The 22,891-nt window shown below is 48.0% G+C and overlaps 1 protein-coding gene across 1 annotated transcript; it reads left to right on the top strand.

The window, feature by feature from the left end:
- The first annotated feature begins 3,905 nt into the window (after nt 1–3,905).
- Upf3a (UPF3A regulator of nonsense mediated mRNA decay) lies at nt 3,906–14,446 on the top strand. The gene is given in 10 exon segments (XM_032919152.1): nt 3,906–4,155; nt 4,529–4,635; nt 5,912–6,018; nt 7,345–7,443; nt 7,602–7,712; nt 11,273–11,328; nt 11,417–11,572; nt 12,390–12,523; nt 13,937–14,146; nt 14,148–14,446. Coding segments are annotated over 10 exon segments (1,218 nt in total). The 5' UTR covers nt 3,906–3,954; the 3' UTR covers nt 14,185–14,446.
- The last annotated feature ends 8,445 nt before the right edge of the window (nt 14,447–22,891 follow it).

The raw sequence follows: 22,891 nt of genomic DNA, 5'->3' as shown, positions 1-22,891 counted from the left end.
GCCCGAGCCTATGGGGAACATTTACTGCCACAGAGCTTCTGTCTGCCCCTTACCTGGTGTGCCCCATTGTTAACATGCTGGTACCATGGGACATGCATCCTGGCTAAAACACTCTGATTGGTATGTTGTTCTTAACTCCAGCTTTTCCCAAAGTTCAGTCCCTATTCTAGAGGCAGACGCAAGTGGATCTCTGAGTTTGGGGCCAGCCTAGTCTACATAATGAGTTCCAGGCTAGCCAAGATAATATAGTGAGACTATCTTTAAAATTAAAGAGGGCTGGTGAAGTGGCTCAATAGATAAAGGCACGTGCTTCCGAGACTGGGCGAGTTCAGTCCCGGGGACTCATGAAGAGAACTGCCTCCTGCGGCTGTGAGCACACAGTACACAATCAGTAAATACCTCTAAGCTGACTTTTCTGTCTAGTGAGATCCAGCTCTCTTAGCTGTTTGCAAGAACTTTTTTTTTCTTACTGTTTTCAACTTCTTTGTAGCTATATAAAATACATCTCTGCTAGATAATAATGTCCTCACCTTCCACTTTTCTAAAGCAAGATCTCTTGTTTGACTACGGCTTCTACACCAGGCTACTGGAGGGCCTGTTTCTATTTCCTGTCTTCCCATATGAACACTGGAAGAACAGACCGTTTTGTTCCAGAATTGCCACAAGTGAATTTTCACATTTGAGCTGTTCCAGTTCTTTAGTTCCACAGTTTCTGTTCCATTAGTTAAAGGAAAGACAAACAGCCGCAGGCACTGAAAAGCAATTCCTTCTGTTGGTGTGTATCACTCCTCGTGACCTTTGTGAATTCCATTACCCCTTTGAACGTACTCGTGCGTTCATTAATGAATCCAGAGAGCTCTGGAGTGGGTACAGTACATGACCTGCTGGGAACTCAGAGTGGGTTGACTACCGATACATGCTCGATATGACTGACTGGCATCTTTGACTAGCAATTTTATGTCAGGTTTGTCCAGTCTTTTTCCCTGCTATGTTAGCCATATTTTCCCAGCCTTTTTCTATGCTTTGTTGAGAAACACATACATTGACTACCTATTTTAATAAATTTAATTATTTTAAATTTATTTCTTGTATGTGAGTATACCGTCACTGTCTTCAGACACACCAGAAGAGGGCATCAGATCCCATTACAGATGGTTGTGAACCACCATGTAGTTGCTGGGAATTGAACTCAGGACCTCTGGAAGAGCAGCCAGTGTTCTTAATCGCTGACCCATCTCTCTAGCCCAATAAATTTAATGTTTATTGAAAATACTTTTTCATATATTTTGAGCATGGTTTCCCTACAGCATTCCCAGCTTACTCATTTATACAACCCAAGACCACCTGTCCAGGCATGGCACTGCCCACAGATGGCTGAACCCTTCTACATCAATCTTTAATCAAAACCCTGCTCTAAGGGTCAATCTGGAAACTATTCCAGGTGACCTCTTATCAACTTGACACATAAATCACCATTAAACAGTAACCTTTCCTAATTTATCGTCAAGAATTTAACACTACAACATAAAGTATAACCTTCAAAGACCCCATCTTTTAAAATTTGTTAAACTTCAGTGACACTAAAGATATCCAGCCTCTTAACTATATGCTCAGAAGTAGTTATTCCAAGAGGGAAGAAAGAACCAGAACACAGTTACAACTGGATCAAAAAGCAAAACCCAGCAATGTACGTAGTTTATATCTAATGTCTGGAACTTATGATCTTCTGGGCTCCAGGGAACTTGGGCAGCTCCATGTCTCAGGCTGGCTCTGCCACCCACAACACACAGCTGATCTGGTAGGCTCAGGTAGGCTCCACTCCTCACCCGACACTTTCCTACAGTCCTAGTATCTCCAGTATGCTGGAGTCTCCACTGCACCTTCACCAGTGGCCTCTCCTGGCTCCTTACAGTTTCTGTCTCAGCTAATTTCTGTGACCTCTGAAATCTTGCAGCTTTCAAGTGTACACAACCAGTACCCCTATGTGGGGTACACATTATCAAGTCGAGTTTCCTGCTTGGGATGTGTACTTCCCTGCATCTTGATCAAAGTTTCTGTGTGCTGACCCTTAAGAAGTATGTCCAGAGAATTGCACCTTGATGCTGGTCTCTCTCTCTCTCTCTCTCTCTCTCTCTCTCTCTCTCTCTCTCTCTCTCTCTCTCTCTGACAATCTTCTTTTTCTCTACAATGGCTCTCCTTACTCCAGTATCTGTCCATCATTATTTGTCCCAATAAAGGTTTCACTTCCAAAGATTCTTAATCCAAAGATCACAAGAACATTCCTGATGTCTGTGTCCCTATGATAATTCATAAGGCCTCTATTCTTTCAATGGTATCTTTCGCATCCCCACAGCTTTTTACGCTCTGAGCACTCAATGGCATTTCTATCTTCAGCCTCAAAACTCCAAAGACTTCCATGGTCTTCCAACACATACACAAGAAAACATGGTCAGCCTGTTGGCAATAGCCCGCTACTTACTACCAATTTCTAGCCTAGTTTTCTGTTGCTGTGATAAAATACTGACCAAAAGTAACTTGTGAGGGGTTGGGGATTTGGCTCAGTGGTAGAGCGCTTGCCTAGGAAGCGCAAGGTCCTGGGTTCGATCCCCAGCCCTGAAAAAAAAAAAAAAAAAGTAACTTGTGGGAGGAAGAGATTTAGTTCCTCTTATAGCTCTCAGGTCACATCCATCATTGGGGAAATCAGAGAAAAAATTCAAGTAGGAGGCAAGAACTATCAGGGCCCCAGGAAAACGCTGCTTATTGGCTTACGTATTACAACCAAGGACCACCTGCTGACTGACCCTCTCACATCCATTAGTGGAGAAACTGTCCCACAGGCCAATCTGATGAAAAGAAAGCTCCAACTGGTCTTTCCTTAGGCCAGACACACAGGTGAGCAATCAATGGCTTTATTACGGGGGCTAAAGCCAGCCCAAGGTAACTTGGCTCTGAGCTTGTAATGTTCCAGTTTTCTTCACTTGGCAAGTTATTATCCATCAGTCTTGTACAATCTTAACTGTTATGGGTTGTTTTTTCCTGACAGCCTCTCAGACATGCGTTTTCTTCCTAATAAGGTTAGCAGGCCATCATAGCTCTTGGTCAGCGTTAACTGGTTATTCCAAACTGATCTGGTTCAAACCGTGGGCTCAGAGGCCTGGCTTCCCTTGCAATGTGAACTACTGGAAACTGCTCCTGTGCAGGCTTCTATAGAACTTTGATGTTTGAGGCCCTGTAGATGGTTTTGAGTCTTTGGTTTATTTAAAATGTCACATTTCAGGAGTGCCACAATCAACACGGGACGTCATTGTGAAGCCTGGTTGCACTTAAAGTAAATCTCAAATTTCTGAAATTCTCTCGTTCTCCTTTACGCTTAACGTAAGGAGAAAAGGTTACTATAAATAAAAACCACAGCCAACGCGAATAAGAAAAACTGTATTGTTTGTCTGCAAAAGACAAATATTTTTGCCAGACGATGGTGGCGAATGTCTCTAATCCTAACGCTCAGGAGGCAGAGGATCTCTGAGCTCCAGGACAGCCTTGGCTACACGGAGAAGCCCTGTCTCATCAGAACCAAACACCTAGGAGGGAGGAGGAGGGGGCCGGAGTGGGGGAGAGGTGGAGCGAGGAGAGAGATGCGTTTAATTTGGGGACTGCCCCAGCGGCTGCTCTCGGCTCCTGGGGCCTCCCGGTCCCACACTGTCGCGGCCGCCATCCACGTCGCAGGTCAGCAGCGCCCCGGATGTGCGGAGCGTGCACCTGCTCTCTGAGCTGCAGCACTGATTTCCCTCACTGTGGTCCCTGTCCTAGGAAGTTCACGGGCGCTGGGCAACATTGGCACCGCCCCTTCCCCGTCAGGGCTGGGGAGGGGACACCGGACACCGAATGCCAGGGAGGGGCTGCCTAGTCCTCGCGAGGCTTCGTGCTCGCGGAGGTGGCGGCGGGCGGCCGGTGGGGATGCGCTCGGAAGAGGGGGCCGGAGGCCTGGGCGCAGTCCTTTCTGCGCGGGGCCCGAGCTGGAGGGAGAAACTGTCCGGAGCAGAGACCCATTTCCGCCGCGAGTCTACGCGGAATGAGTCGGCGGCGCCCCCGGCCCCGGCCTTAAGTGAGAGCGGGGTCGGCAAGCCTCGCGAGGAGAAGAGGACGGCCCTGAGCAAGGTGGGGGCGGGGCCCGCAAGTCTCGCGAGAGGACGGCTTTAAGCCCCACGGGTGGGCAGGGCTTGAGGAGGGCGGTGCGGCTTGCTCCTCCCAGGGGCGGGGCCTCGTCTCCGAGGTGACGCCTGTGGGATGGGTTAGGATTAAGGAGCTGTGGTCCCCAGGATCTGGGAAGCTCCCCGAAGGGGAGTCGCATTCCCCGGGATCCGGGTCCCCGAATTGGGGAGCCGCGGTCCCCCGGGCTCTGGGAAGCTCCGTGATGGGGAGTCTCATTCCCCGGGATCCCGGAGCTGGGGAGCCACGGTTCCCCGTGCTCTGGGGGCCCGGAGTTGGGTGGGCGGGGCGGGCGGCAGCACCTGAGTGATGGTCGTCGCAGGTCGTCCTCCGGCGTCTGCCCCCGGGCCTCACCAAAGAGCAGCTGGAAGAGCAACTGCGTCCGCTACCCGCGCACGATTACTTCGAGGTGGTGGCTGCGGACCTCAGGTGAGGGGCTGCGGCGGGACACCCACGGGTGAAGGATCGAGGACCCCCGCGGCGCTCACAATTGCAGCCCCCTCCCAGCTGTCAGTGCACGCCCACGTTAGGAATGGCAGTCGAAAGGGAACCTCCGTGCTCCCGCGGTCCCGCGCTCTTTGTCCTTTGCGTTTCCATGCCTTCCTCCGCGTAGCTCTTAATACACTGTATGGTGAGGAAAACCAGACTGCATCCCTTAGACACGTTGAGGCTGGAGTGTTTCCGCTAGTGAGGGTCCAGTAACTGAGCTTAGGGCCTGGAGAAGTGGAATCTGTCATTGCATGCACTGGGTCCATGACAGCACCACACACCCAGTCAGACAGGTTCCCTGCCTGTGGTGATGGGAGCTACACCCGGCTGACCTAACCAGCTGAAGTTAGAGCCGCTGGAATTCAAATATTTATTTTTATATCCTTTTATGGTTTTCTTTTTCATTTGTGTCATACACGCCTTCCTTTGGGATACCAATTTTTGTTAAAAAAAAAAGTTTATCCAAATTAAAATATAAATAATTGTTAAATGGGTATCATTTGAAAACCACAGGTAGTTTTCAGATGGCTGAAGTTTAGAAAAACAGTTAAAAGAACAGGGAGTTACTCAGTGCAGTCCCGGTCCCAGCTTGAAACTCGCACCCTCTGTACAAACACATTGCTCTAAACTTTAATATTCTCTGTGAATCAGAATGGAAGGATCCCTACCTGAGAAGAGAGCTGTGGCTGAGATGGGGATAATGGTTTAGTGTTTCTTGGTACCAAAGCACTGGTCTACCCATCCAAAAGGAACTAACAGTACAGCATGTCATCCATGAAGGAGCTAAGACTAGTCTTGTTCTTGTTCAGATGTACCAGAAACGACCCTAAAAGTACCCATGGTGTTTGGGTGACTAATGGAGTCTAGTATTTTAACCTTGGCTGTATACAGTAGAGGCGCTCCTGGATAATTAAGGCTTCAGTTAATGGGTGGTTTTTCTCCTCCTCCTCTTCTTCCTCCTCCTCCTCCTCCCCCTCCTCTTCCCCCTCCTCCTCCTCTTCCTCCTCTTCTTCCTCCTCTTCTTCTTCCTCCCCCTCCTCATTCTCCTCTTCCTCCTCCTCTTCCTCCTCCTTTTTTTTCCCTAAGGAATACCCAGATTGTTAAAATTAACTGAGCAGTGATTCTTTGGCATAAAAAAGTGTTTGCTTATACATAAAAGATAAGGCCAAATTAAGCGTCGTACAGCTTTACTAACCATCGCTGTCTCGGGTTTCAGCCTCTATCCTCACCTCTACTCCAGAGCGTACATTAATTTTAGGAACCCTGATGACATCCTGCTGTTCAGAGATCGTTTTGATGGATACATCTTCATTGGCAATAAAGGTTAGTGAGTTTCAGTTAACTTCTCAAATAAGGTCATAAACGTTTACTGTTACTGTATCGCGTGCTGGCGAGGCTTATAAACCAAAGAATCCCAGAGGTTCTGTGTGAGAACAGGAACACACCATTGCTGGAGAGTGGGTGTTCTCGAGTTCCTTTTCCGAGTTACATTTACGCCAGGAATCCAGAGTACCGGCCATGATTGCGGTTTCTTGAAAGTGTTGCAGAGGGGCGTATGGTCATGAATAGCAGCCCTGGAGCGTGTGGTGCGGTCTCCCCCTCAGGGACTCTGCTCCTGAACTTTCTGCATCTGTTTTTATATTCTTCCTTCCCTGTCCTGTCCGACTGCCCTGTGTTATATTTTCTGCCTTAAGGTTTGTAAACATTCTGTAGGAAGCTCTTTCTGCCCTCCTCAGACATTCTTTCCCCACCCATCCCCCTCCCGATACTGAACTCCTCCATCTCTCCTCCACAACTCCGCGGTGCCTTCTCCGTCCGCAGCGAGCAGAAGGTCAGGTTGTAGTTTCTGTGAATGTCAAGCAGGTTTAGGGCTCAGGCCATTTGGCATTTTAGTTCATTGCTGACTCCTGTATTCAACTGATCTCTTCATTTTAAATATTAGTAAAATATATGCAACTGAAATCATCTTATCTCCCCCTCCCCTTTTTGAGATAGACTCTTTTAGCTCAAGCTGGCCATAAAGCCTCAGTGATTAATTCCCCTGCCTCCTGAGTGACTCGTGGTCCTCCTACCTTCTTCTGTGTGTGTGTGTGTGTGTGTGTGTGTGTACTATGTGCAGGTGTCCTCAGAAGTCATAAGAGGGAATTGGGTTCTCTGGCCCTGGACATATAGGTTTTGGTGAGCCACCTAATGTGGTTTATGCAAGAACAGCAGTTACTCTCAACCACTGAATTATCGCTCTAACACAAAACACCTAACATCAAAATAGTTGACTGTGACAAAAAGGCATGACTTAAGGTACTCCGTTCAGACATCATTTGGAAGTAATATGGAAGAGTTGGGTTAGCGGACCCGTGCATTTCTCCCTTGTCACTGAGCTGTTTTATGCTGTGAATGAGTCCTCTGATGACGGACCACTATGTGTAGTGAGTGGTGCTGTGAGTCCCCTGATGACAGACCACTGCGTGTGGCGAGCGGTGCTGTGAGTCCCCTGATGATGTCGTGAGAGTTGCTTCTCTCCACCACTTTCTAGAAGCAGGTTGGATCTGAAGCTTTAACCCCACGTAGATAGACGCGGTGTTAGATACTGCTTTCCCAAGGCGAGAAGAGTGGAGTTCACAGTGACCCTTGGAATATCTCTCCTTCCAGGCCTGGAGTACCCTGCAGTGGTGGAGTTTGCTCCATTCCAGAAGATTGCCAAAAAGAAGGTGAAGAAGAAGGATGCCAAGACCGGAAGCATCGAAGACGGTGAGTCCTGTTCAAAAGCTGAGTTATAAACCAGCAGATTAAGTACACTGACCGAGCACGACCTACCGTTGGAGGGGGTACCCGACTCATTCATCAAGCATGACCTACCGTTGGAGGGGGGTACCCGATTCATTCATTCGTTCTGTTTTAAACTACAGACCCAGAGTATAAACAGTTCCTGGAATCGTACAGCTTGGAGGAAGAAAAGACCAGCGCTAGTCCCGAGACACTGCTGGGAGAGATAGAGGCGAAGACGAGAGAGCTGCTGGGTCAGTTTTGCCCGTGTGTTCATTGAGATGCTTACTGATGGAGTATATGTTTAATTCTCCATTTTTCAACATCACAGGCTGGATAGAAACAGTATTTTCTTCTTTCTACCAAAGAGCAGTAGCATGGGGAAATATTTCTGAGCCTTTCTTGATGAAGACTATGCTTCTAGGGCCTTTGTTTAAAATGGCCGTGCTGCCACAGACAAGCACATGCCCTTAGCTGCTCAGAGAGGAGCTTTTGTCACAACATTACTGTCTCTGCAGAGCAGCCTCGAGTGAGCCTTGGGAGCCTATAGAGACAAGACCCTTGGCTCATACAGGAAGCTACGAATCTGAGAAAGCTCTCCTGTCAGTGCGTGAGCCCAGCTAGAGTCTAGCATCTGGTCTGAATCACCATAGAACTTCTGTTTTAGAAATGTTTGTCTCTTCAGAAAATATATGTGCAGACATGAGACCCCTTTGTTTTCACCAGGCACACTTAGTTCAGCCTCAGACACACCCAAATGTCCCATTTCCTGGTGGTCTCAGTATTAAACCTCTCCTCGAGGGTCTGGAGAGATGGCTCATAGTTAAGAGCATTGTTGATCTTCTAAAGGTCCCGGGTTGGAGTTCCAGCACACGGATGGTGGCTCACAGCCATCTATAGCCCAGTCCCAGGGGATCCAGCGCCCTCTTCCGGCCTCTGTGGGTACTGCACACACATGGTGGAAACACAGGCATGTAGGCAGAGTATTCATACACATTCTGATTTTAAAAACAAAACCCTTTTCCCACGGCCGAGCACCCTAACATGTCCTGCTCACCTGTCAAGACTTGTATAACACCTCACATATAATTGGTTTACTGGTTTCCACATGAATACCCTTCCAGATTTCCTCCCCCACTTCCACAGTGGAGCGATGTATGCATCTTGTAGTTACAGAAAAGAGATGTTTGAAATTGAGTGTGTGGTGAATGAAGAGGCCTGAGTCTGAAGCTCTGTAGGAACAGCATGTAGCTCGTGTGACTGCGGAGACATAAGGAGCCCTGAGCCCTGACACCTGCCCCTCCCAGGGAGAGGCGTGGACTAATTCACACCCATGATCGCTATGTCCACGGTGCTGCTGAGTGCCAGAGAGAGGCAGGTCTGGCCGACAGCTCGCTCCCCAGAGAAGCCTGTCGTGTTATGCCGAGCGTGTTTTAGAAGTCAAATATTGGCAGAAAGGAGGATAATGAATGGATTAGTGTGGAGGCTCCGGGGCAGAAAGAAGGAAAGACCAGGGGGTCAGATGGGCAGGTGAGTTAGTTGTGGCTCCCATGTATACCTAGAAAAGACAGACAAGGAGACTTTGGGGACAAAACTCGAGATTTGACTCAAAACATGTAAAATTTATGAAGTTAGAAAAGGCAGCTTAGGTACTTCAGAAGTCACCTCAAATGTCCCCTTGCCATCAGGGTGTCACTACAGGCTACTTTGAGACGTCCTCTTTGAGGGTTGGAACCTAGTTTGTTCCCACAGAGGGCGTCTGTCCTTGGGGCCTCAGCCTGCCGGATCTTGCTCAGAGCTTCCGTCAGAGCTTCCGTCATTCCAGATGTGGGCCGTGGAGGCTGCATCTGTAGTTAACTGCGTCTGCTGCCTTTAAATCAGAATCTCGGGCATGAAGTTCAAGGTTTAAATAAAGTCATAAGCTCGTGTGGACAGGATTTCCGACTGGACCGGCTTAGGATTATCTCTGAGGCTTGGCACTTCATGGCCGTGGCAAACACCATCACCTTGTTGAGCTCTGTAAACTGTTGTGTAGGTAATTAGGAGGGAGGAGAGATAAGGTAGTCTTAATGAACTTTATCTTGGGGTCCTTTGTTTTGCAAATCTGATAGCCAATGTGTCTCTTTAAAGTAAATTCATTTCTGCCAGCCTGATTACATCCACGACACAGCTCCTGCCATAATGCGTGGGCATTACTGAGCATGCCCACTCTCTGTGAGGCTGAGGACCATGTGTCTCTAGCCAGGTATCCGAGGTCCTCAGTATCACGTGAACTCTCAGGTATATCCAAGGATTCTTCCCGGCCTGTTCACTATGAGATCTTAAAGGTTCGTAGAGCAGGCCCATCCCCACCTTCTCGCCATGCGCTCACATTTGAAGGCTGTGGAGCAGTGTATCTGTTTTGACTGGCCTATCTCATAAAAGTACGTATAGAATTTCCCACTTGTGTTGTTACGTCAGAGCTCAAAATGTTACTTGGGGTATTTGATTTTGGACTTTTGAATTGGGTTGGCATGTATTAAAGACTGTTTTATCGGTGCTGGAGAGATGGCTCAGCGCCGAGAGCTCTTGTCGTTTCTGTAGAGGAGAGCAGTTCCCAGCTCCCACACGGTTACTGACTTCAGTTCCAGGGAATCTGACAGCCTCTTCTGACCACTACAGACACCAGGCATAAACATGGCACACGTCATACATGCAGACAAAACACTCTTACAGATAAAATAAAATTAAATAGATCTTTGTAAAAAACCCAACAGTAGAAGAAGAAAAAATTCTGAAAATGTGCATAGCAGGAAAGTAAATTTGTAAACATTACTTCAGAAGTAAAAATAAATTAGTAGCATTTGAGACGCTTCTGATGTCACACATACACATTTCTGTCAACTGTGTGAGTGATAGTTTATGGCTTTTCTTTTAGTTTCTATGAATGCAAGCTTTGGGTCCAGGGTCATTTTGGGGGGACTCCTTGGGGTTCTACCTGGCGGTTCCTCTTGATGTACAGTGGCAGCAGCACATTTTGCAGTTCTTGCGGGCCTTAGACGACCCCTTGAGCATCGTCTCGCGCCTCTTCTTGAAGAACCAGTGCCTAATGCATCCTTAGTCAGTTTGGATGCCTCGGCCAAGGCCTCCGGAGTCTCCTTGTTAGGGTTGGGGTCGAAGCACTTTCTTAGCTGCTGTAACTGCTCGCAGGAGAACCGAGAGCTTCTGTCCATGCAGGGAAACCGTGGCGTTGTCTCCATCTCAGTTACTCCACGACTGCAGCGCACTCGGGTCTGCTCTTCAGTTTAAGGCTCTCTCGTGACCTTTTCTAAGAAAAAATGTGTGACTTTCTCTTCACTGTTCAGTCACCTGTGGTTCAGTAAATAACTGCATACCCGTTCTCCTCCTACAAACAGCTCTGATTAAACTCATTGGGAAACAACAATGACAAAGGGGGACATGAAGGGGGAGGAGTTGGGAAGAAAAGGGTCAGCAGGAGAGGGCGGGGTCATGGTAGGTCGTAGAGTGTAACTGTGGTCAAAGTACATTTTATATGTGTAAGAAATGTCAGTAGCCCATTATTGTGCATAGTTGATATATGCTGGTAAGAACTTAGAAGAGTGGTATGTCAGCGGATGCAGAGTGGTCAGTACCTACAAATTACTGGAATATGTAACAACAGAATAAGAGTGCTCCCGGGTACAGGGCACACTCACGTACATTTTAGAGATAGTATTCTTCCCCGAATTATTTTAATGTTAAATTGGAAACAAGTACTTAAAATAAATCTGAACTTACAAGTTGTGTGTAATGTGTTATCATTTTTGTTCCTTAGCCAGAAGAACCACACCTCTTCTGGAATATATTAAAAACAGAAAATTAGAAAAGCAGGTAGGTGGCGTTTGACCTGGTGAGCGTCTGTGCTGTGCCTGCTGCTTCCACGCAGGAGCCTCACATGCGTGTCTGACTGTACCTTCAGAGACTCCGGGAGGAAAAGCGCGAGGAGCGGAGGAGGAGGGAGCTGGAGAAGAAGCGCCTGCGGGAGGAGGAGAAGAGGAGGCGGAGAGAAGAGGACAGGTGTAAAAGGAAGGGCGCGGAGAAGCAGAAGCGAGCGGAGAAGGACGTGCGGGTCAAGGTAGCCGCGGCTCTGTCACCGTGGTCACACCACTGACGTGTCTACTGCAACTCTTTAAGGTCATCAAGCGTAGGCCATCGAGGCCTTTATCGCAGCGCCTTACATCCATTCTGTAACGGTCCCCCGAGCCCAGATGTCCCCCATGGCCTGCGTACTGAGGAGGAGGCAGGGACAACCTCTGACCCCGATGTAGAACGGGTCACGCCACCGGAAGAGCCCATCCATGCTTTAAATTCTTGTGACTGAAGCGAGTCGCACCTGAGAACTTCCTGCTGGCCTCTCTGTGTCCCCCTCAGTACCTCAGGGCTAGGACGAGGCACTGGGGGGTGCAGGGGGTCGGGGGAGTCTCAGCCTCATGTCCAGTTCTTCCCATGGCGGGTGCGTTTATTTATATGGATTGAAGAGATTTTTCAATCCATTGGTTAGGATCGGATCAGCTCTGCTGAGAAGTCTTTAAAACTGAGATTTCACCTTACTCCACAGAGGATTTGAGATGCCTTAGGGGGTTCTGAATACACAATATAAAGAAAGCATCAACCATCATTAACTGTTACTTTTAATACGTAAGGATCATGTCTATGGTTAGCAAAATCCGTATGTATGTGCACCACATGTGTGTCTGGTACCAGGAGAAGCCAGTAGAGAGCACTGAGTCCCCTGGAACTGGCGTTAATTATGGTTGTGAGCTACCGTGTGGGTGACAGGAACCTAACCCAGGTGCTCTTGAAGAGCAGCAAGGGTTAACCACTGGGCCACAGTAATAAATCACACAGTAATAAATCACACAGTAAATCACATCAATGTTACGATTTCTTAGCTTCTTAAGAAACTGGAAACAGGAGAAGAAGTGACCACTGAGAAACACAAAGAAAGAGGTGAAGCCGTTGGTGCTGGCGAGGAGAAGCAGGAAGCCCGGCCGGTGGAGAGCCAGCCGGAGACGCATGGGGAGAGGTGAGCACTCCTATCGCAGTGACTGAGCGTGGTGAACACTGTGACCCAGCAGCCTGAGTCTGAGCTCAGCGGGGAAGTCTCCTGCCTCGCCTCCTCCCGGCTTAGGTCTGCAGGTCTGCTGTCCGTCCTGCTTTCTGTGTGAACCACACCCACGAGTGCTTTCCTGGGCACTCGTGTTGGGATTTCACACCCACTTTTACTCCAACTCTTCTGCAGTCTCTGTGGTACTGAGGAGGACACAGAGAGGCTGGCAGGAAGTTCTCAGGTGTGACTCCGTTCAGGTACCTACAACGACAGTTTCAGAGCCCCATCTTTTAGAGCTGGTCCCTTCTGGAGGTTGGTTTGTTGGTTTGGTTTATTGTATTTATTTATTTTTTGTGGTGGAGCGATAGAACTTAGTATTATAATTCTTCTCCTCAGCTCTGTCTTCCGTTGGCCCTGCCTCTTTATCTTTACCTGGAAGGAGCTCAGCCTTGACGGGGCAGGCACAGCCCAGGCCCTGGGTATCGTGTCTGCCACACACATCCAGGCTTGCCCACACCAAGGCTGCTTCTACTTGCTGGATTACCAACTCCGTAGTCTTTAGCACTTTGATCTGCATTTTAGCATTGTAGCCTCACAGTGTATGTACAGCAGTGTCGTGCGGTCCTCTCTTGATCCCCTGCTTCCCATGTGGCTAGGATTCGGAGGGAATGTGCTAGGTTGTGCCCATGGTTCAAGTGGGCAAAGACCTCAAGAACCAGATAAACCAAGCACCTTGTTCACTACTCCTTGAACCTTTCCATGGCGTGGATGAGTCCATCTGGCACTGTTAGACGTCAGTTCACCTGGGCACCTAGGAATGTCACTCATTTGTCTGAGCTGTACCATGCTGTCTTAGGGTTTTACTGCTGTGGACAGACACCATGACTAATGCAACTCTTATAAGGACACATTTAATTGGGGCTGGCTTACAGGTTCAGAGGTTCAGTCCATTATCATCAAGGCAGGGGCATGGCAGCGACCAGGCAGGCATGGTGCTCTAGACGGAGCAAGAGTTCTACATCTTGATCCGAAGGCAGTCAGCAGAGAACTCAGCATCCTCAGGCAGCTAGGAGGAGGGTCACAGAGCCCACCCCACAGTGACACACTTCCTCCAACAAGGCCACACCTCCTTCAGTGCCACTCCCACCCCTGGGGATGGCACCTCCTTTGTCCACTGTGTTCATGTACCTCAGTGCTGTGCCGTTGTATAGTTGCCGGTCAGGACCGCAGGTAGCGTTGTTTGCCCATCTTCTCCGTGTCCTCTGTCGGGTGCTGTGAGCCATGGCTGCTAACCCAGCTCTGTAGCGTGGGCTCTTCTCACAGCCCATTCAGGGTAGAAGGGAGACGCTTACCTGCCGTTAGTTATTAACCATTTGTATCGACTCACAGGTTACAGGACGGCAGTGATAAAGAACCGAGGGACAAAAGATTTCGAGAGAAAGAGCCTGAGACTCCGAGATGCCATGACAGTTGCAGAAAGCACAGCGCTCACTCGGAGTTTGCCAGGTTTTCCAGAAGGAGCGAGGAGGAGCCAAAGTGGAGGAAAGGCTTCACCCAGGACGGAGGGGAGAGGGGCCAGGACGGGGGCGTCCCTGCGGATGGCAGAGCAAAGCAGCAAGGAGCGTAAGGAGGTATGACAGACGTCTTCCCGTTGAGGTGTGCGCGGACACAGTGTGCTCTGCCCTCTCACAGCCATTTTGCCCAAATAGAAATCCTTACTAAGCTGGAGGAGAGCAGTCTGCGGTGCGCGCAGTCCAGGGTCGCACCGTCTGTGTCAGCTCGCATGCCCATGCGGAAGGAATTGCAAAGTCCGCGTCTTTAGGGCATTCGTGCTCACCTGGGATGCACTGAACTTGGAACTAAATTCAGAATAAAACATTCCATCATCTTTTTAAAGAATCGGGTTTTTATTGACCAGGAAAAATTGTTTAGCGTAAGTCATTTACTGGAGATGAATATTGTAAATGCAGCCTTCAGATCATAAGGGAAGGGCTGGAGAGATGGCTCAGTGGTTAAGAGCACTGACTGCTCTTCCAGAGGTCCTGAGTTCAATTCCCAGCAACCACATGGTGGCTCACAGCCCTCTGTAATGGGATCCGATGCCCTCTTCTGGTGTGTCTGAGGACAGTGACAGTGTACTTACATGAAGTAAATAAATCTTGAGAAAAGAAAAAAGATGAGGGAAGGAGATCCTGTGAGCTTTCTGTGATGAGTCAGCTCTGCCTACTCAGACCAGAAGAGGTCTGTGCAGAAGTGCGAAGGCCACTTTTGTTGTCACATTTTCCCAGAGCCACATTCAGGGTAGCACTACCAGTGGGGCCACCTCTAGGCTGTTGCCCACTAATAAACCAATATCTGGGAGCCAAGAGCTGGGGGAGGGGGGCAGATAAACAGAGGGCTGCCATGCTGGGAGATAAGGGGGGATGCAGGCTTTGATGGGGAGGGAGAGGGTGGCCGTGAGGTGGTGGGCAGGAAGGTGCTGCTAAGTGGGTCGTAGCCATGCAATATGTATCTTGATACTTTGTCTCAGGGCCAGGACATCTCTCAAACTTGCTCTCCTGGGGCTAGAACCTCCAGTTTCCTTAGACAAGCACCTTCTTCACTGCAAGTTAAACCTCACAGCAGGTCACAGGCTTTGTGTCAGCCGATACACAGACTCGAAGACTAAAGAGGGCCTTCTGTGTTCCGAAGTTCTCCGAAGGCAGCCAGTGTTCTGTTTCTGGAATTCTTCTAAAGGAAGATTAGTTAGCAGTTTATGTCTTCGTCATTGAGCTGTCCCCTCTGTTTAAGATGCTGGCAAAGGGAAGGAGCTCCACTGAGGCTAACTTCACACACACGCATGCTCACCATGCCTGGGAGCCTCACCAAGCCTCTGTGATTGGAGCATCTTAAGGACGTGACTAAATGGGAACATACCACATGTGACCCTTGAGGCTGGCTATTTTCACTTATTGATAGCCTTCAGATCCATTCAAGGTGATGACCTTGTAAAAAGTGTATATATTTATTTATTTCCCATAGTGACATCCATTTTCAATGCTTCCAGGAACGACCAAAAGAGAAGGACCCAAAGACTCCCGTGGTCATTGTAACCTAGAGGACACTGAGCATAACCTTGGTGTATCGGAGACGTACATGCACCTGACCCCTCCCCTTAGCTGCTTCTGTTTGAGCAACGGGAGCACTCTTAAGTGGGGCCCACCAACTGTGCTCGCTGCTCCAGATGAGCTGTTGAAAGACCCTGGACACAGTTCCCTCTTCCCTGAGAGGCCTTTTTAGAAAGATCAGACTGTATTCTCCACTGCATACAAGCAGATGTCACCTCAATGAGAATCAGAGTGAATCCAAGAGTCACTTAAGGTATCTGCCTCAGAGATTCAGACCAGTGCCCACTTCCTACCTCAGGCCTTTTTCATTCTTCTTTTTGGCCAAAGAATCTTAAGCTGACCCCCTAGCAGGATATGCCAATAAAGTCCTCACGAGGAGAACACTGGGCAGAGATGCTACCCCAAAGTTGTTGGCTGCCAGGGAGTAGGGTCTGCCTCCCTTCGCCACTCCTTCAAAGCTAACTGACCTCAGAGACTGCTGTTCTGACCGTGGTGTCTCTGCACCCTGAAGCAGCTGCTTTCTGGCCCTTTTGATGAGAATTACAGAGTGTATGGGGAGACGATCCAGGTTCACATTTGAATTCACAGAACTAGGAGGAGATGGCCTCATGTTCATTTTCAGTAATTCTTTCACAACATGTTTTTCTAAAGTCTTCTGTCGGTCATTGTTTTGGATTCTGGTCTTTGGACTTCTTGATAGTATCAATAATTTAATCTTAAACATAAGCATCATGAAGGTGAACCATTATGAGCTATCCACATCAATTGCTTAGCTCGGGAGTTCGGACAGTGGGCCCTGCCTGGTTGATCATTCACGCCATAGTAAGTAGAGATCTCCCAGGTCTTTGCTCCTTACTCCTTGGACTGCATCTCTGGTATTCAATAGATACAGTTGCACTGTATTATAAGAGCATGGCTGCGTCTGCCAGAACACAGAGCAGGAATGTCTTTGAGCTGGCATCGGAGCCTCTGGCCCTACGCACTGAGTACGGACCCGTGTACACAGGAAGGAAGGTCACTGGGATGGTTAACTGCACTCCACCATAAGGAATGCTCACATGACAGTGTCTCAGGTCTGATAAAGTTTAAAGTGCAGAGTGAGCTTGGAGCCCATGCTTTGAAAGGTGTGTCTAGCTACAGTGATGAGTTCGTGGGTATAAAGCGTCCTTCACAGCAGCTGACTACGCACCTGGGCCTAGGGGCTTGTTGCTATGGCAATGTGAGTTTATTGAATCTCCTTGTACTACCGCAGCATGAACCCATTTCTCCTGCCCTTCCACTACCGCAGGTCTCCACCTCATGCGGGTCACATGACAATGCTCTTACATCCCCAAGGCTGATTCCTGTTTGTCCCAACAGCAACCTCCCTGCTCTAGCACCGTCATCCTGAGTGGTGGTATACATCCCGTGGCCCGTGCCACAGTCCCCAGTTACAGTCTCAACACCCACACACCCTTTGACCTCTGCGTCTAGATAACCACTTGTTTCCTTAGTTGCCTCACAGATTCATCACTGGAAAAACCCCAACTTTCTCACTTTAGAGGTCTGTGTGTCCCTTCCGAATGTGTGAGCGAGTTTGCTCCCCTCTGGCTGCCATGGGGTGCCCTCCCCTCCCTGCAGCTGCAGCAGGGCCCGGTCATGTCCAGTAGGGGAGTCTCTGTGCCCCTCCCCTATCTCTAGCCGCCTATATTGGTGTCATTGTGACCAAGATGACTTAAAGGTTTCTTTTGGCTCGAAGTTCCAGGGTACAGCCTATCAGATGGGAAGTCTCGGGGGAAGGGGGAGGGGGGCAGGATCTTGAGGCAGCAAGTCGATCGATCGCTGCCCGCAGTCAGGAAGCACAGAGAGATGAGTTTGTGCTCAGCTAACACCACTCTCCTTGCTATCCGGACTGAGGCTCAGTCCCTGGGAACCGAGTGGATCCTCCCACTTCCATTACCTAACCAAAATCCCTCACAGGCTTGTCCCTCAGGTGATTCTAGATTCTTCCAGGTGGAGAGTTAACACTAGCCATCACCGATCCTCTCCACGTGGAGACTTAAGCTTTACTTCAGCAATCCAGTCCAGAAGGCCCCGGAGCCCAAAGTCTCCTCTGGTCCCTAGTTTAGGTTAAGTGTCCCTCCATAACAGCTTGTTTATTTTCTGTGGGGCACAGTTCATCAGTGTAGCCCGTCCATGAAGTCAGTAAACTCCATGAAGTAGGCTCAGGGTTTTTCCGTTGCTGAGTGCTATGTCATCACGTGGTGTCTAGTATGTAGAGAAACAGTAATAGCTAACGTGAGGTGCAGGAACGAGCAGAAACACAATGTCTTCCTGGGCACGAATGAGGAAATCAGTAGCCTAGTATCTGTCTTGCAAATACTGTGGGTTTCCTCTAGAATTTCCCACCAGCTGGATGTCTTTAGTTATGTTTTTTTTCTATTTATTTATTTTATGTATATGAGTACACTGTAGCAGTCTACACACCAGAAGAGGGCATCGGATCTCATTACGGATGGCTGCAAGCCAGCGTGTGGTTGCTGGGAATTGAACTCAGGGACCTCTGGAAGAGCAGCCAGTGCTCTTAACCACTGAGCCATCTCTCCAGCCCTAGTTATGTAATTTGAAACCACTTAAGCCACAGTGAAATTTTGCAAGCGGTAATAGTGAATGGAGACAGGGTCTCATGCACGGCTAGCTTCGAAGTTGCTATGTGGCCAAAGAGGTCATTGGATTGATCTCCTGCCTTATGACCCAAGAGCTAGGTTTCCAGATGTGTACATCTGTATGCCACCACGAGTGGCATAGTGAGTTTTTTTTATTATTAATTTTTATTTTTTGTGTGTGTTGCCTGCATGTCTATCTGTGTAGCATGACCGAGTCTGGTTCTTGCAGAAGACAGAAGGTGTTGGATAGCCTGGAACTAAACTTCACACAATCGTGAGGCTCCATGTCGATGGCTAGGGAAAGCATCCAGGTCCTCGGGAAGAGCACTTGAGCTGTCTCTGCAGCCCCGTTTTTTCTTTTTTCTTTTTTTTTTCTTTTCTTTTTTCTGTTTTTCAGAGCTGGGGACCGAACCCGGGGCCTTGTGCTTGCTAGGCAAGCGCTCTACCACTGAGCTAAATCCCCAACCCCAGCCCCGTTATTTCTTAAATATTGAAGCTTTTAGGAAAAATATCGGCAAGAAATTGACCAGCATTCAGGGGCAGCTAAAGGAATGAACAGGATGAATTTTGTTCTTTGTTTCTCAGTGTATTTTGTTCCAAACTTGAAACAAAGACAAAGCAAAGAAATGGCCGTTGTTTATAAAGCATCCACAGCTCAGCGACACCCACCCAGTGCAAAGCTCAGAAGTAACGATTAAATGAGGGCCTGGAGACCTTGGTCTTTCCCCAGTTTTCTACTATTCAACAGTAGGATTGCATCCTCTGCTTTTCTACTATCCTCATAGAAAGACACAGGAAATCTGCACTTACAGTTCTCGTGTTATCTTTTCCTTCTGTCCCTTACTCTCCAGCTGACCCTGAGTTCAGACCGACAGACACTTTGTTCAGACCGACAGACACTCTGTTTTTGTAATTGCTTTTGCTTCAAGCTAACCCTCCTTCCCTCTGTGCTTTATAAACGACATAGGTGGGATTTTTTTTGTTTGTTTGTTTACTTTTTAGACAAGGTCTCACTGTACTTTCCCGAATTGCCTTGAACTCCCTCATGGGTGCTGATATTAAAGGTATGGGCCACAGCACCCAGCCTTTTACAATGCCATGTCTCTGCCTACTTATGCCATTATTTCTTCTCAAGATAACCAATTCCTTTAGTCATAAGTTAACAGCAAAAGTATATGCAAATGGAGTTAAAATTTATTTCTTTGTTTTGTTTTTGGTAGGTTTTTTGGGGTTTTGTTTGCTTGTTTTGTTGGGTTTTTGTTTTTGTTTTTGTTTTTTTGAGATGAGGTCTCTCTGTGCAATCCTGGCTATCCTGGAACTCACTGTATAGACCACGTTGGCTTTGAATTCCCAGAGATCTGCCTACCTCTGCCTTCTTAAGGTTTGGGTAAAGTCATGGGCCATCCCGCCTGGCTTTTTGTTTTTAATGTTTTTTTTCCTTTCTTTTTTTTTTTTTTTTGGGGCTGAGAACTGGACCCACGGCCTTGCGCTTACTAGAAAAGCGCTCTACCACTGAGCTAAATCCCCAACCAGCTTTTTGTTTTTAAGTATATTTTTGATGCTAGATATTGAACCCACAACATCTAAAAACAATACTTGAAAGTAAGGTTTTCTACACCATTCCCTTCCAATTTGAAATTCTGTATGATAATTCAGCAAGGAAAAAAATTTTTTTAAAGATTTATTCATTTATTATATATAAGTACACTGTAGCGGTTTTCAGATACACCAGAAGAGGGCATCGGATCTCTTTACAGATGGTTGTGAGCCACCATGTGGTTGCTGAGAATTGAACTCAGGACCTCTGGAAGAATAGTCGGGTGCTCTTAACCGCTGAGCCATCTCTCCAGCCCAAAAAAAATTTTCTTGCGTCCTCTTTCTTGAACTCCATCTTCACGATAGCAGCAGCAGTGTCCTCAAGTTAGTAGCCAACATGCAGCTCTTGTCCACTCTCAGGAACTACCCACCCTCGAGGTGACCGGCCAGGAGACGGTCACCCAGATCAAAGCTCATGTGGCCTCACTGGAAGGCGTTGCCCCTGAAGATCTTGACGCTGGAGGATGAGGCCACCCTAGCCCAGTGTGGTGTAGAGGCCCTGACCAGTCTGGAAGTAGCTGGCTGCATTCTGGGAGGTAAAGTTCATGGTGTCCTGCCGCTGGCTGGAAAAGTGAGAGGTCAGACTCCCAAGGTGGCCAAACAGGAAAAGAAGAAGAGGAAGACAGGCCGGTCCAAGAGGCACATGCAGTACAACCGACGCTTTGTCAATGTTGTGCCCACCTTAGGCAATAAGAAGGGCCCCAATTCTATCCCTAAGTCCTGTTGTGATCCTACTGTGCTAATAAAGCCACTTTGCCCAGAAAAAAAATTTTTTAAGGGTTTACCTTTTGGAACTTCTTGTAGGTTTTTGACAGCTGTCTAACATCATCAAAATCAAGAAGAGAGACTCTCTGTGTGACTAAGGGCCCAGGCATCCAAACCCACAAGTCTGATTTTCCTCTCATAGGTTCAAAGAATTATCCAGTAATTTTTTTTTAATCGAAAACTTTGTATTTTCCCTAAATATCAGAGACAGACGGACACCAAATTGTGACAAGCAAACACTCCCACCCACTCTTTAAAAACAATGACAGCAACAACACTCCCTTGGTTTTAATAGCCATATACCAATGCTTGTTCCCAAATCCGTCCCCATCTTTAAAGTAAGGCTGTGTGTTCTCAGCCTAAAAAGTTACGATTTTTCCCACATTAGGTTATCTATCAATATTCCTCCAACATAAAATCAATGGGACTACATTAGAGGAAGAAAACAAACAACAATAAAAACCTTTATCAGCTGAAACAGGCACCACGGACCTGTGAGATGCTGTATCAGGTAAAGGCCTTTGCCCTACAAGCCTGACTACCTGAGTTTCATCTTCAGAACACCCATGCTGGGAGGAGAAAATCAACCCTAAAAGGTTGCCCTCCACACATAGGCTGTGTGTATACAATTTTTTTTCTTTTTACAAAAGAACATGTATTCTCTCTTCAGTGAAAGTGGATGTCTTGAGGACACCTGGCTCTGCTTTCTGATAGACCCACCCTCTGTAGTCATGTGACTAGGGTAGGGAGTCCAGATCAGTTGAGGTGTTGGCCACAAACTACTCTGTGTTAACTTGGCCTGTGGCTGTCTCTGGTCCAGGACTGGGTGGAGGACCTCTTATCATTCTAGGGAGCACTCCTAAGTGTGACCGAGGAGGTGTGAAATCTCCACTCAGGAGATTTTAGGAACGGACAGAGCCTGGGTTCCTGGTAGGATGTTGCTTTGTTGGGTTTTTGTGTTTGTTTTATCTGTATGGATGTATGTCTGTGCGTGTCTGATGCCCGAGGAGGCCAGAAGAACGTGTCAGATCCCCTGAAACTGGAGTTACAGGTGTTTGTGAGCCATCCTGTATGACTTGGACCAGTAGGTTGTTTTTTCAGTGACAGGAGCCTGAGAAGAAGGACCAGAAGATAGGCAAGTTTGTAATCGGCAAATCTAGCACCGCTGTGTCTTATGCCAAGCACGGTCTTTAAATAAGCACAGCGTCTTATATGCTGTTCATAGCAGGAAATGGGCCAAGCCCAGCAGAAAGCTAAATCAGTGTTGGCAAAGAGAACATGGGAGGCCTCAGTCATAGCCGCCTTAAGACCACAGCCCTGGGGAGGGGGGGGGGCGACAAAGGGGAGGGCAATGCTGGCTTCCCAGGGACTGAAACTTTAACTCTTTGTAGGTCCTGCCCCAGCCCCAGACTAGACCTTACCAAGTCAACCCCTTGGCAAGGACACAGAACTAATGTTCTCTCTGTCCTTTCATGGGGACCTCTGAGGGAGCCTTGGATTCGCTTGGCTCCCGACAATTTGGGTGCCAGGAATTAAAGAACCCAGATTCTCTGGAAGAGAAGCCAATGCTCTTAACTACTGAGCCACTGCTTGAGTCCTTGGTGGTTTAATATTCCACAAAACCTTAAGTCAGGCAAAACCCACTGTCCACTACACTGGAATTCTCACAATGGGATCTCCACCCAGCAGCAGCTCTGATGCCTTCTGGGAACTTGCTAGATTCCTCAGACCTGCCTCGGGACTCAGCATGCTGTCAGCACAGGACCCTGGCCTTATTTCCAGTGGCTTGTGCGCTCCCCTACGTTCCTTGAAAGTGCCGAAGATCCTCACTTAGAACAACAAAGGTTGGGTTTCCAGCACCTCAAAAATTGACAACAAAAATTTAAAAATAATACAGATTCACTATTGTCTTAGTCAGGGTTCTCTGGAGTCACAGAACTTATGGGTAGTCTCCATATAGTAAGAGAATTGGTTAATGACTTTAGTCTGTAGTCCAACTCTCCAGCAATGGTCAGCAGCAGCTGTGAATGGATCTAGCAGTGACTCGGTCCCACAAGGCAGGCAGGCAGTCAAAAAAAAAGTGAGGCTCGGGGTTGGGATTTAGCTCAGTGGTAGAGCGCTTGCCTAGCAAACGCAAGGCCCTGGGTTCGGTCCTCAGATCCGAAAAAAAAAAAAAAGGAAGGAAGAAAGAAAGAAAGAGAAGAAAAGAAAAGAAAAAAAGAAAAAAGAAA

Source organism: Rattus rattus, chromosome 13 (genome assembly GCF_011064425.1).
Source record: "Rattus rattus isolate New Zealand chromosome 13, Rrattus_CSIRO_v1, whole genome shotgun sequence".
Lineage (NCBI taxonomy): Eukaryota > Metazoa > Chordata > Mammalia > Rodentia > Muridae > Rattus > Rattus rattus.
This window is presented reverse-complemented; position numbering and strand designations above follow the sequence as displayed.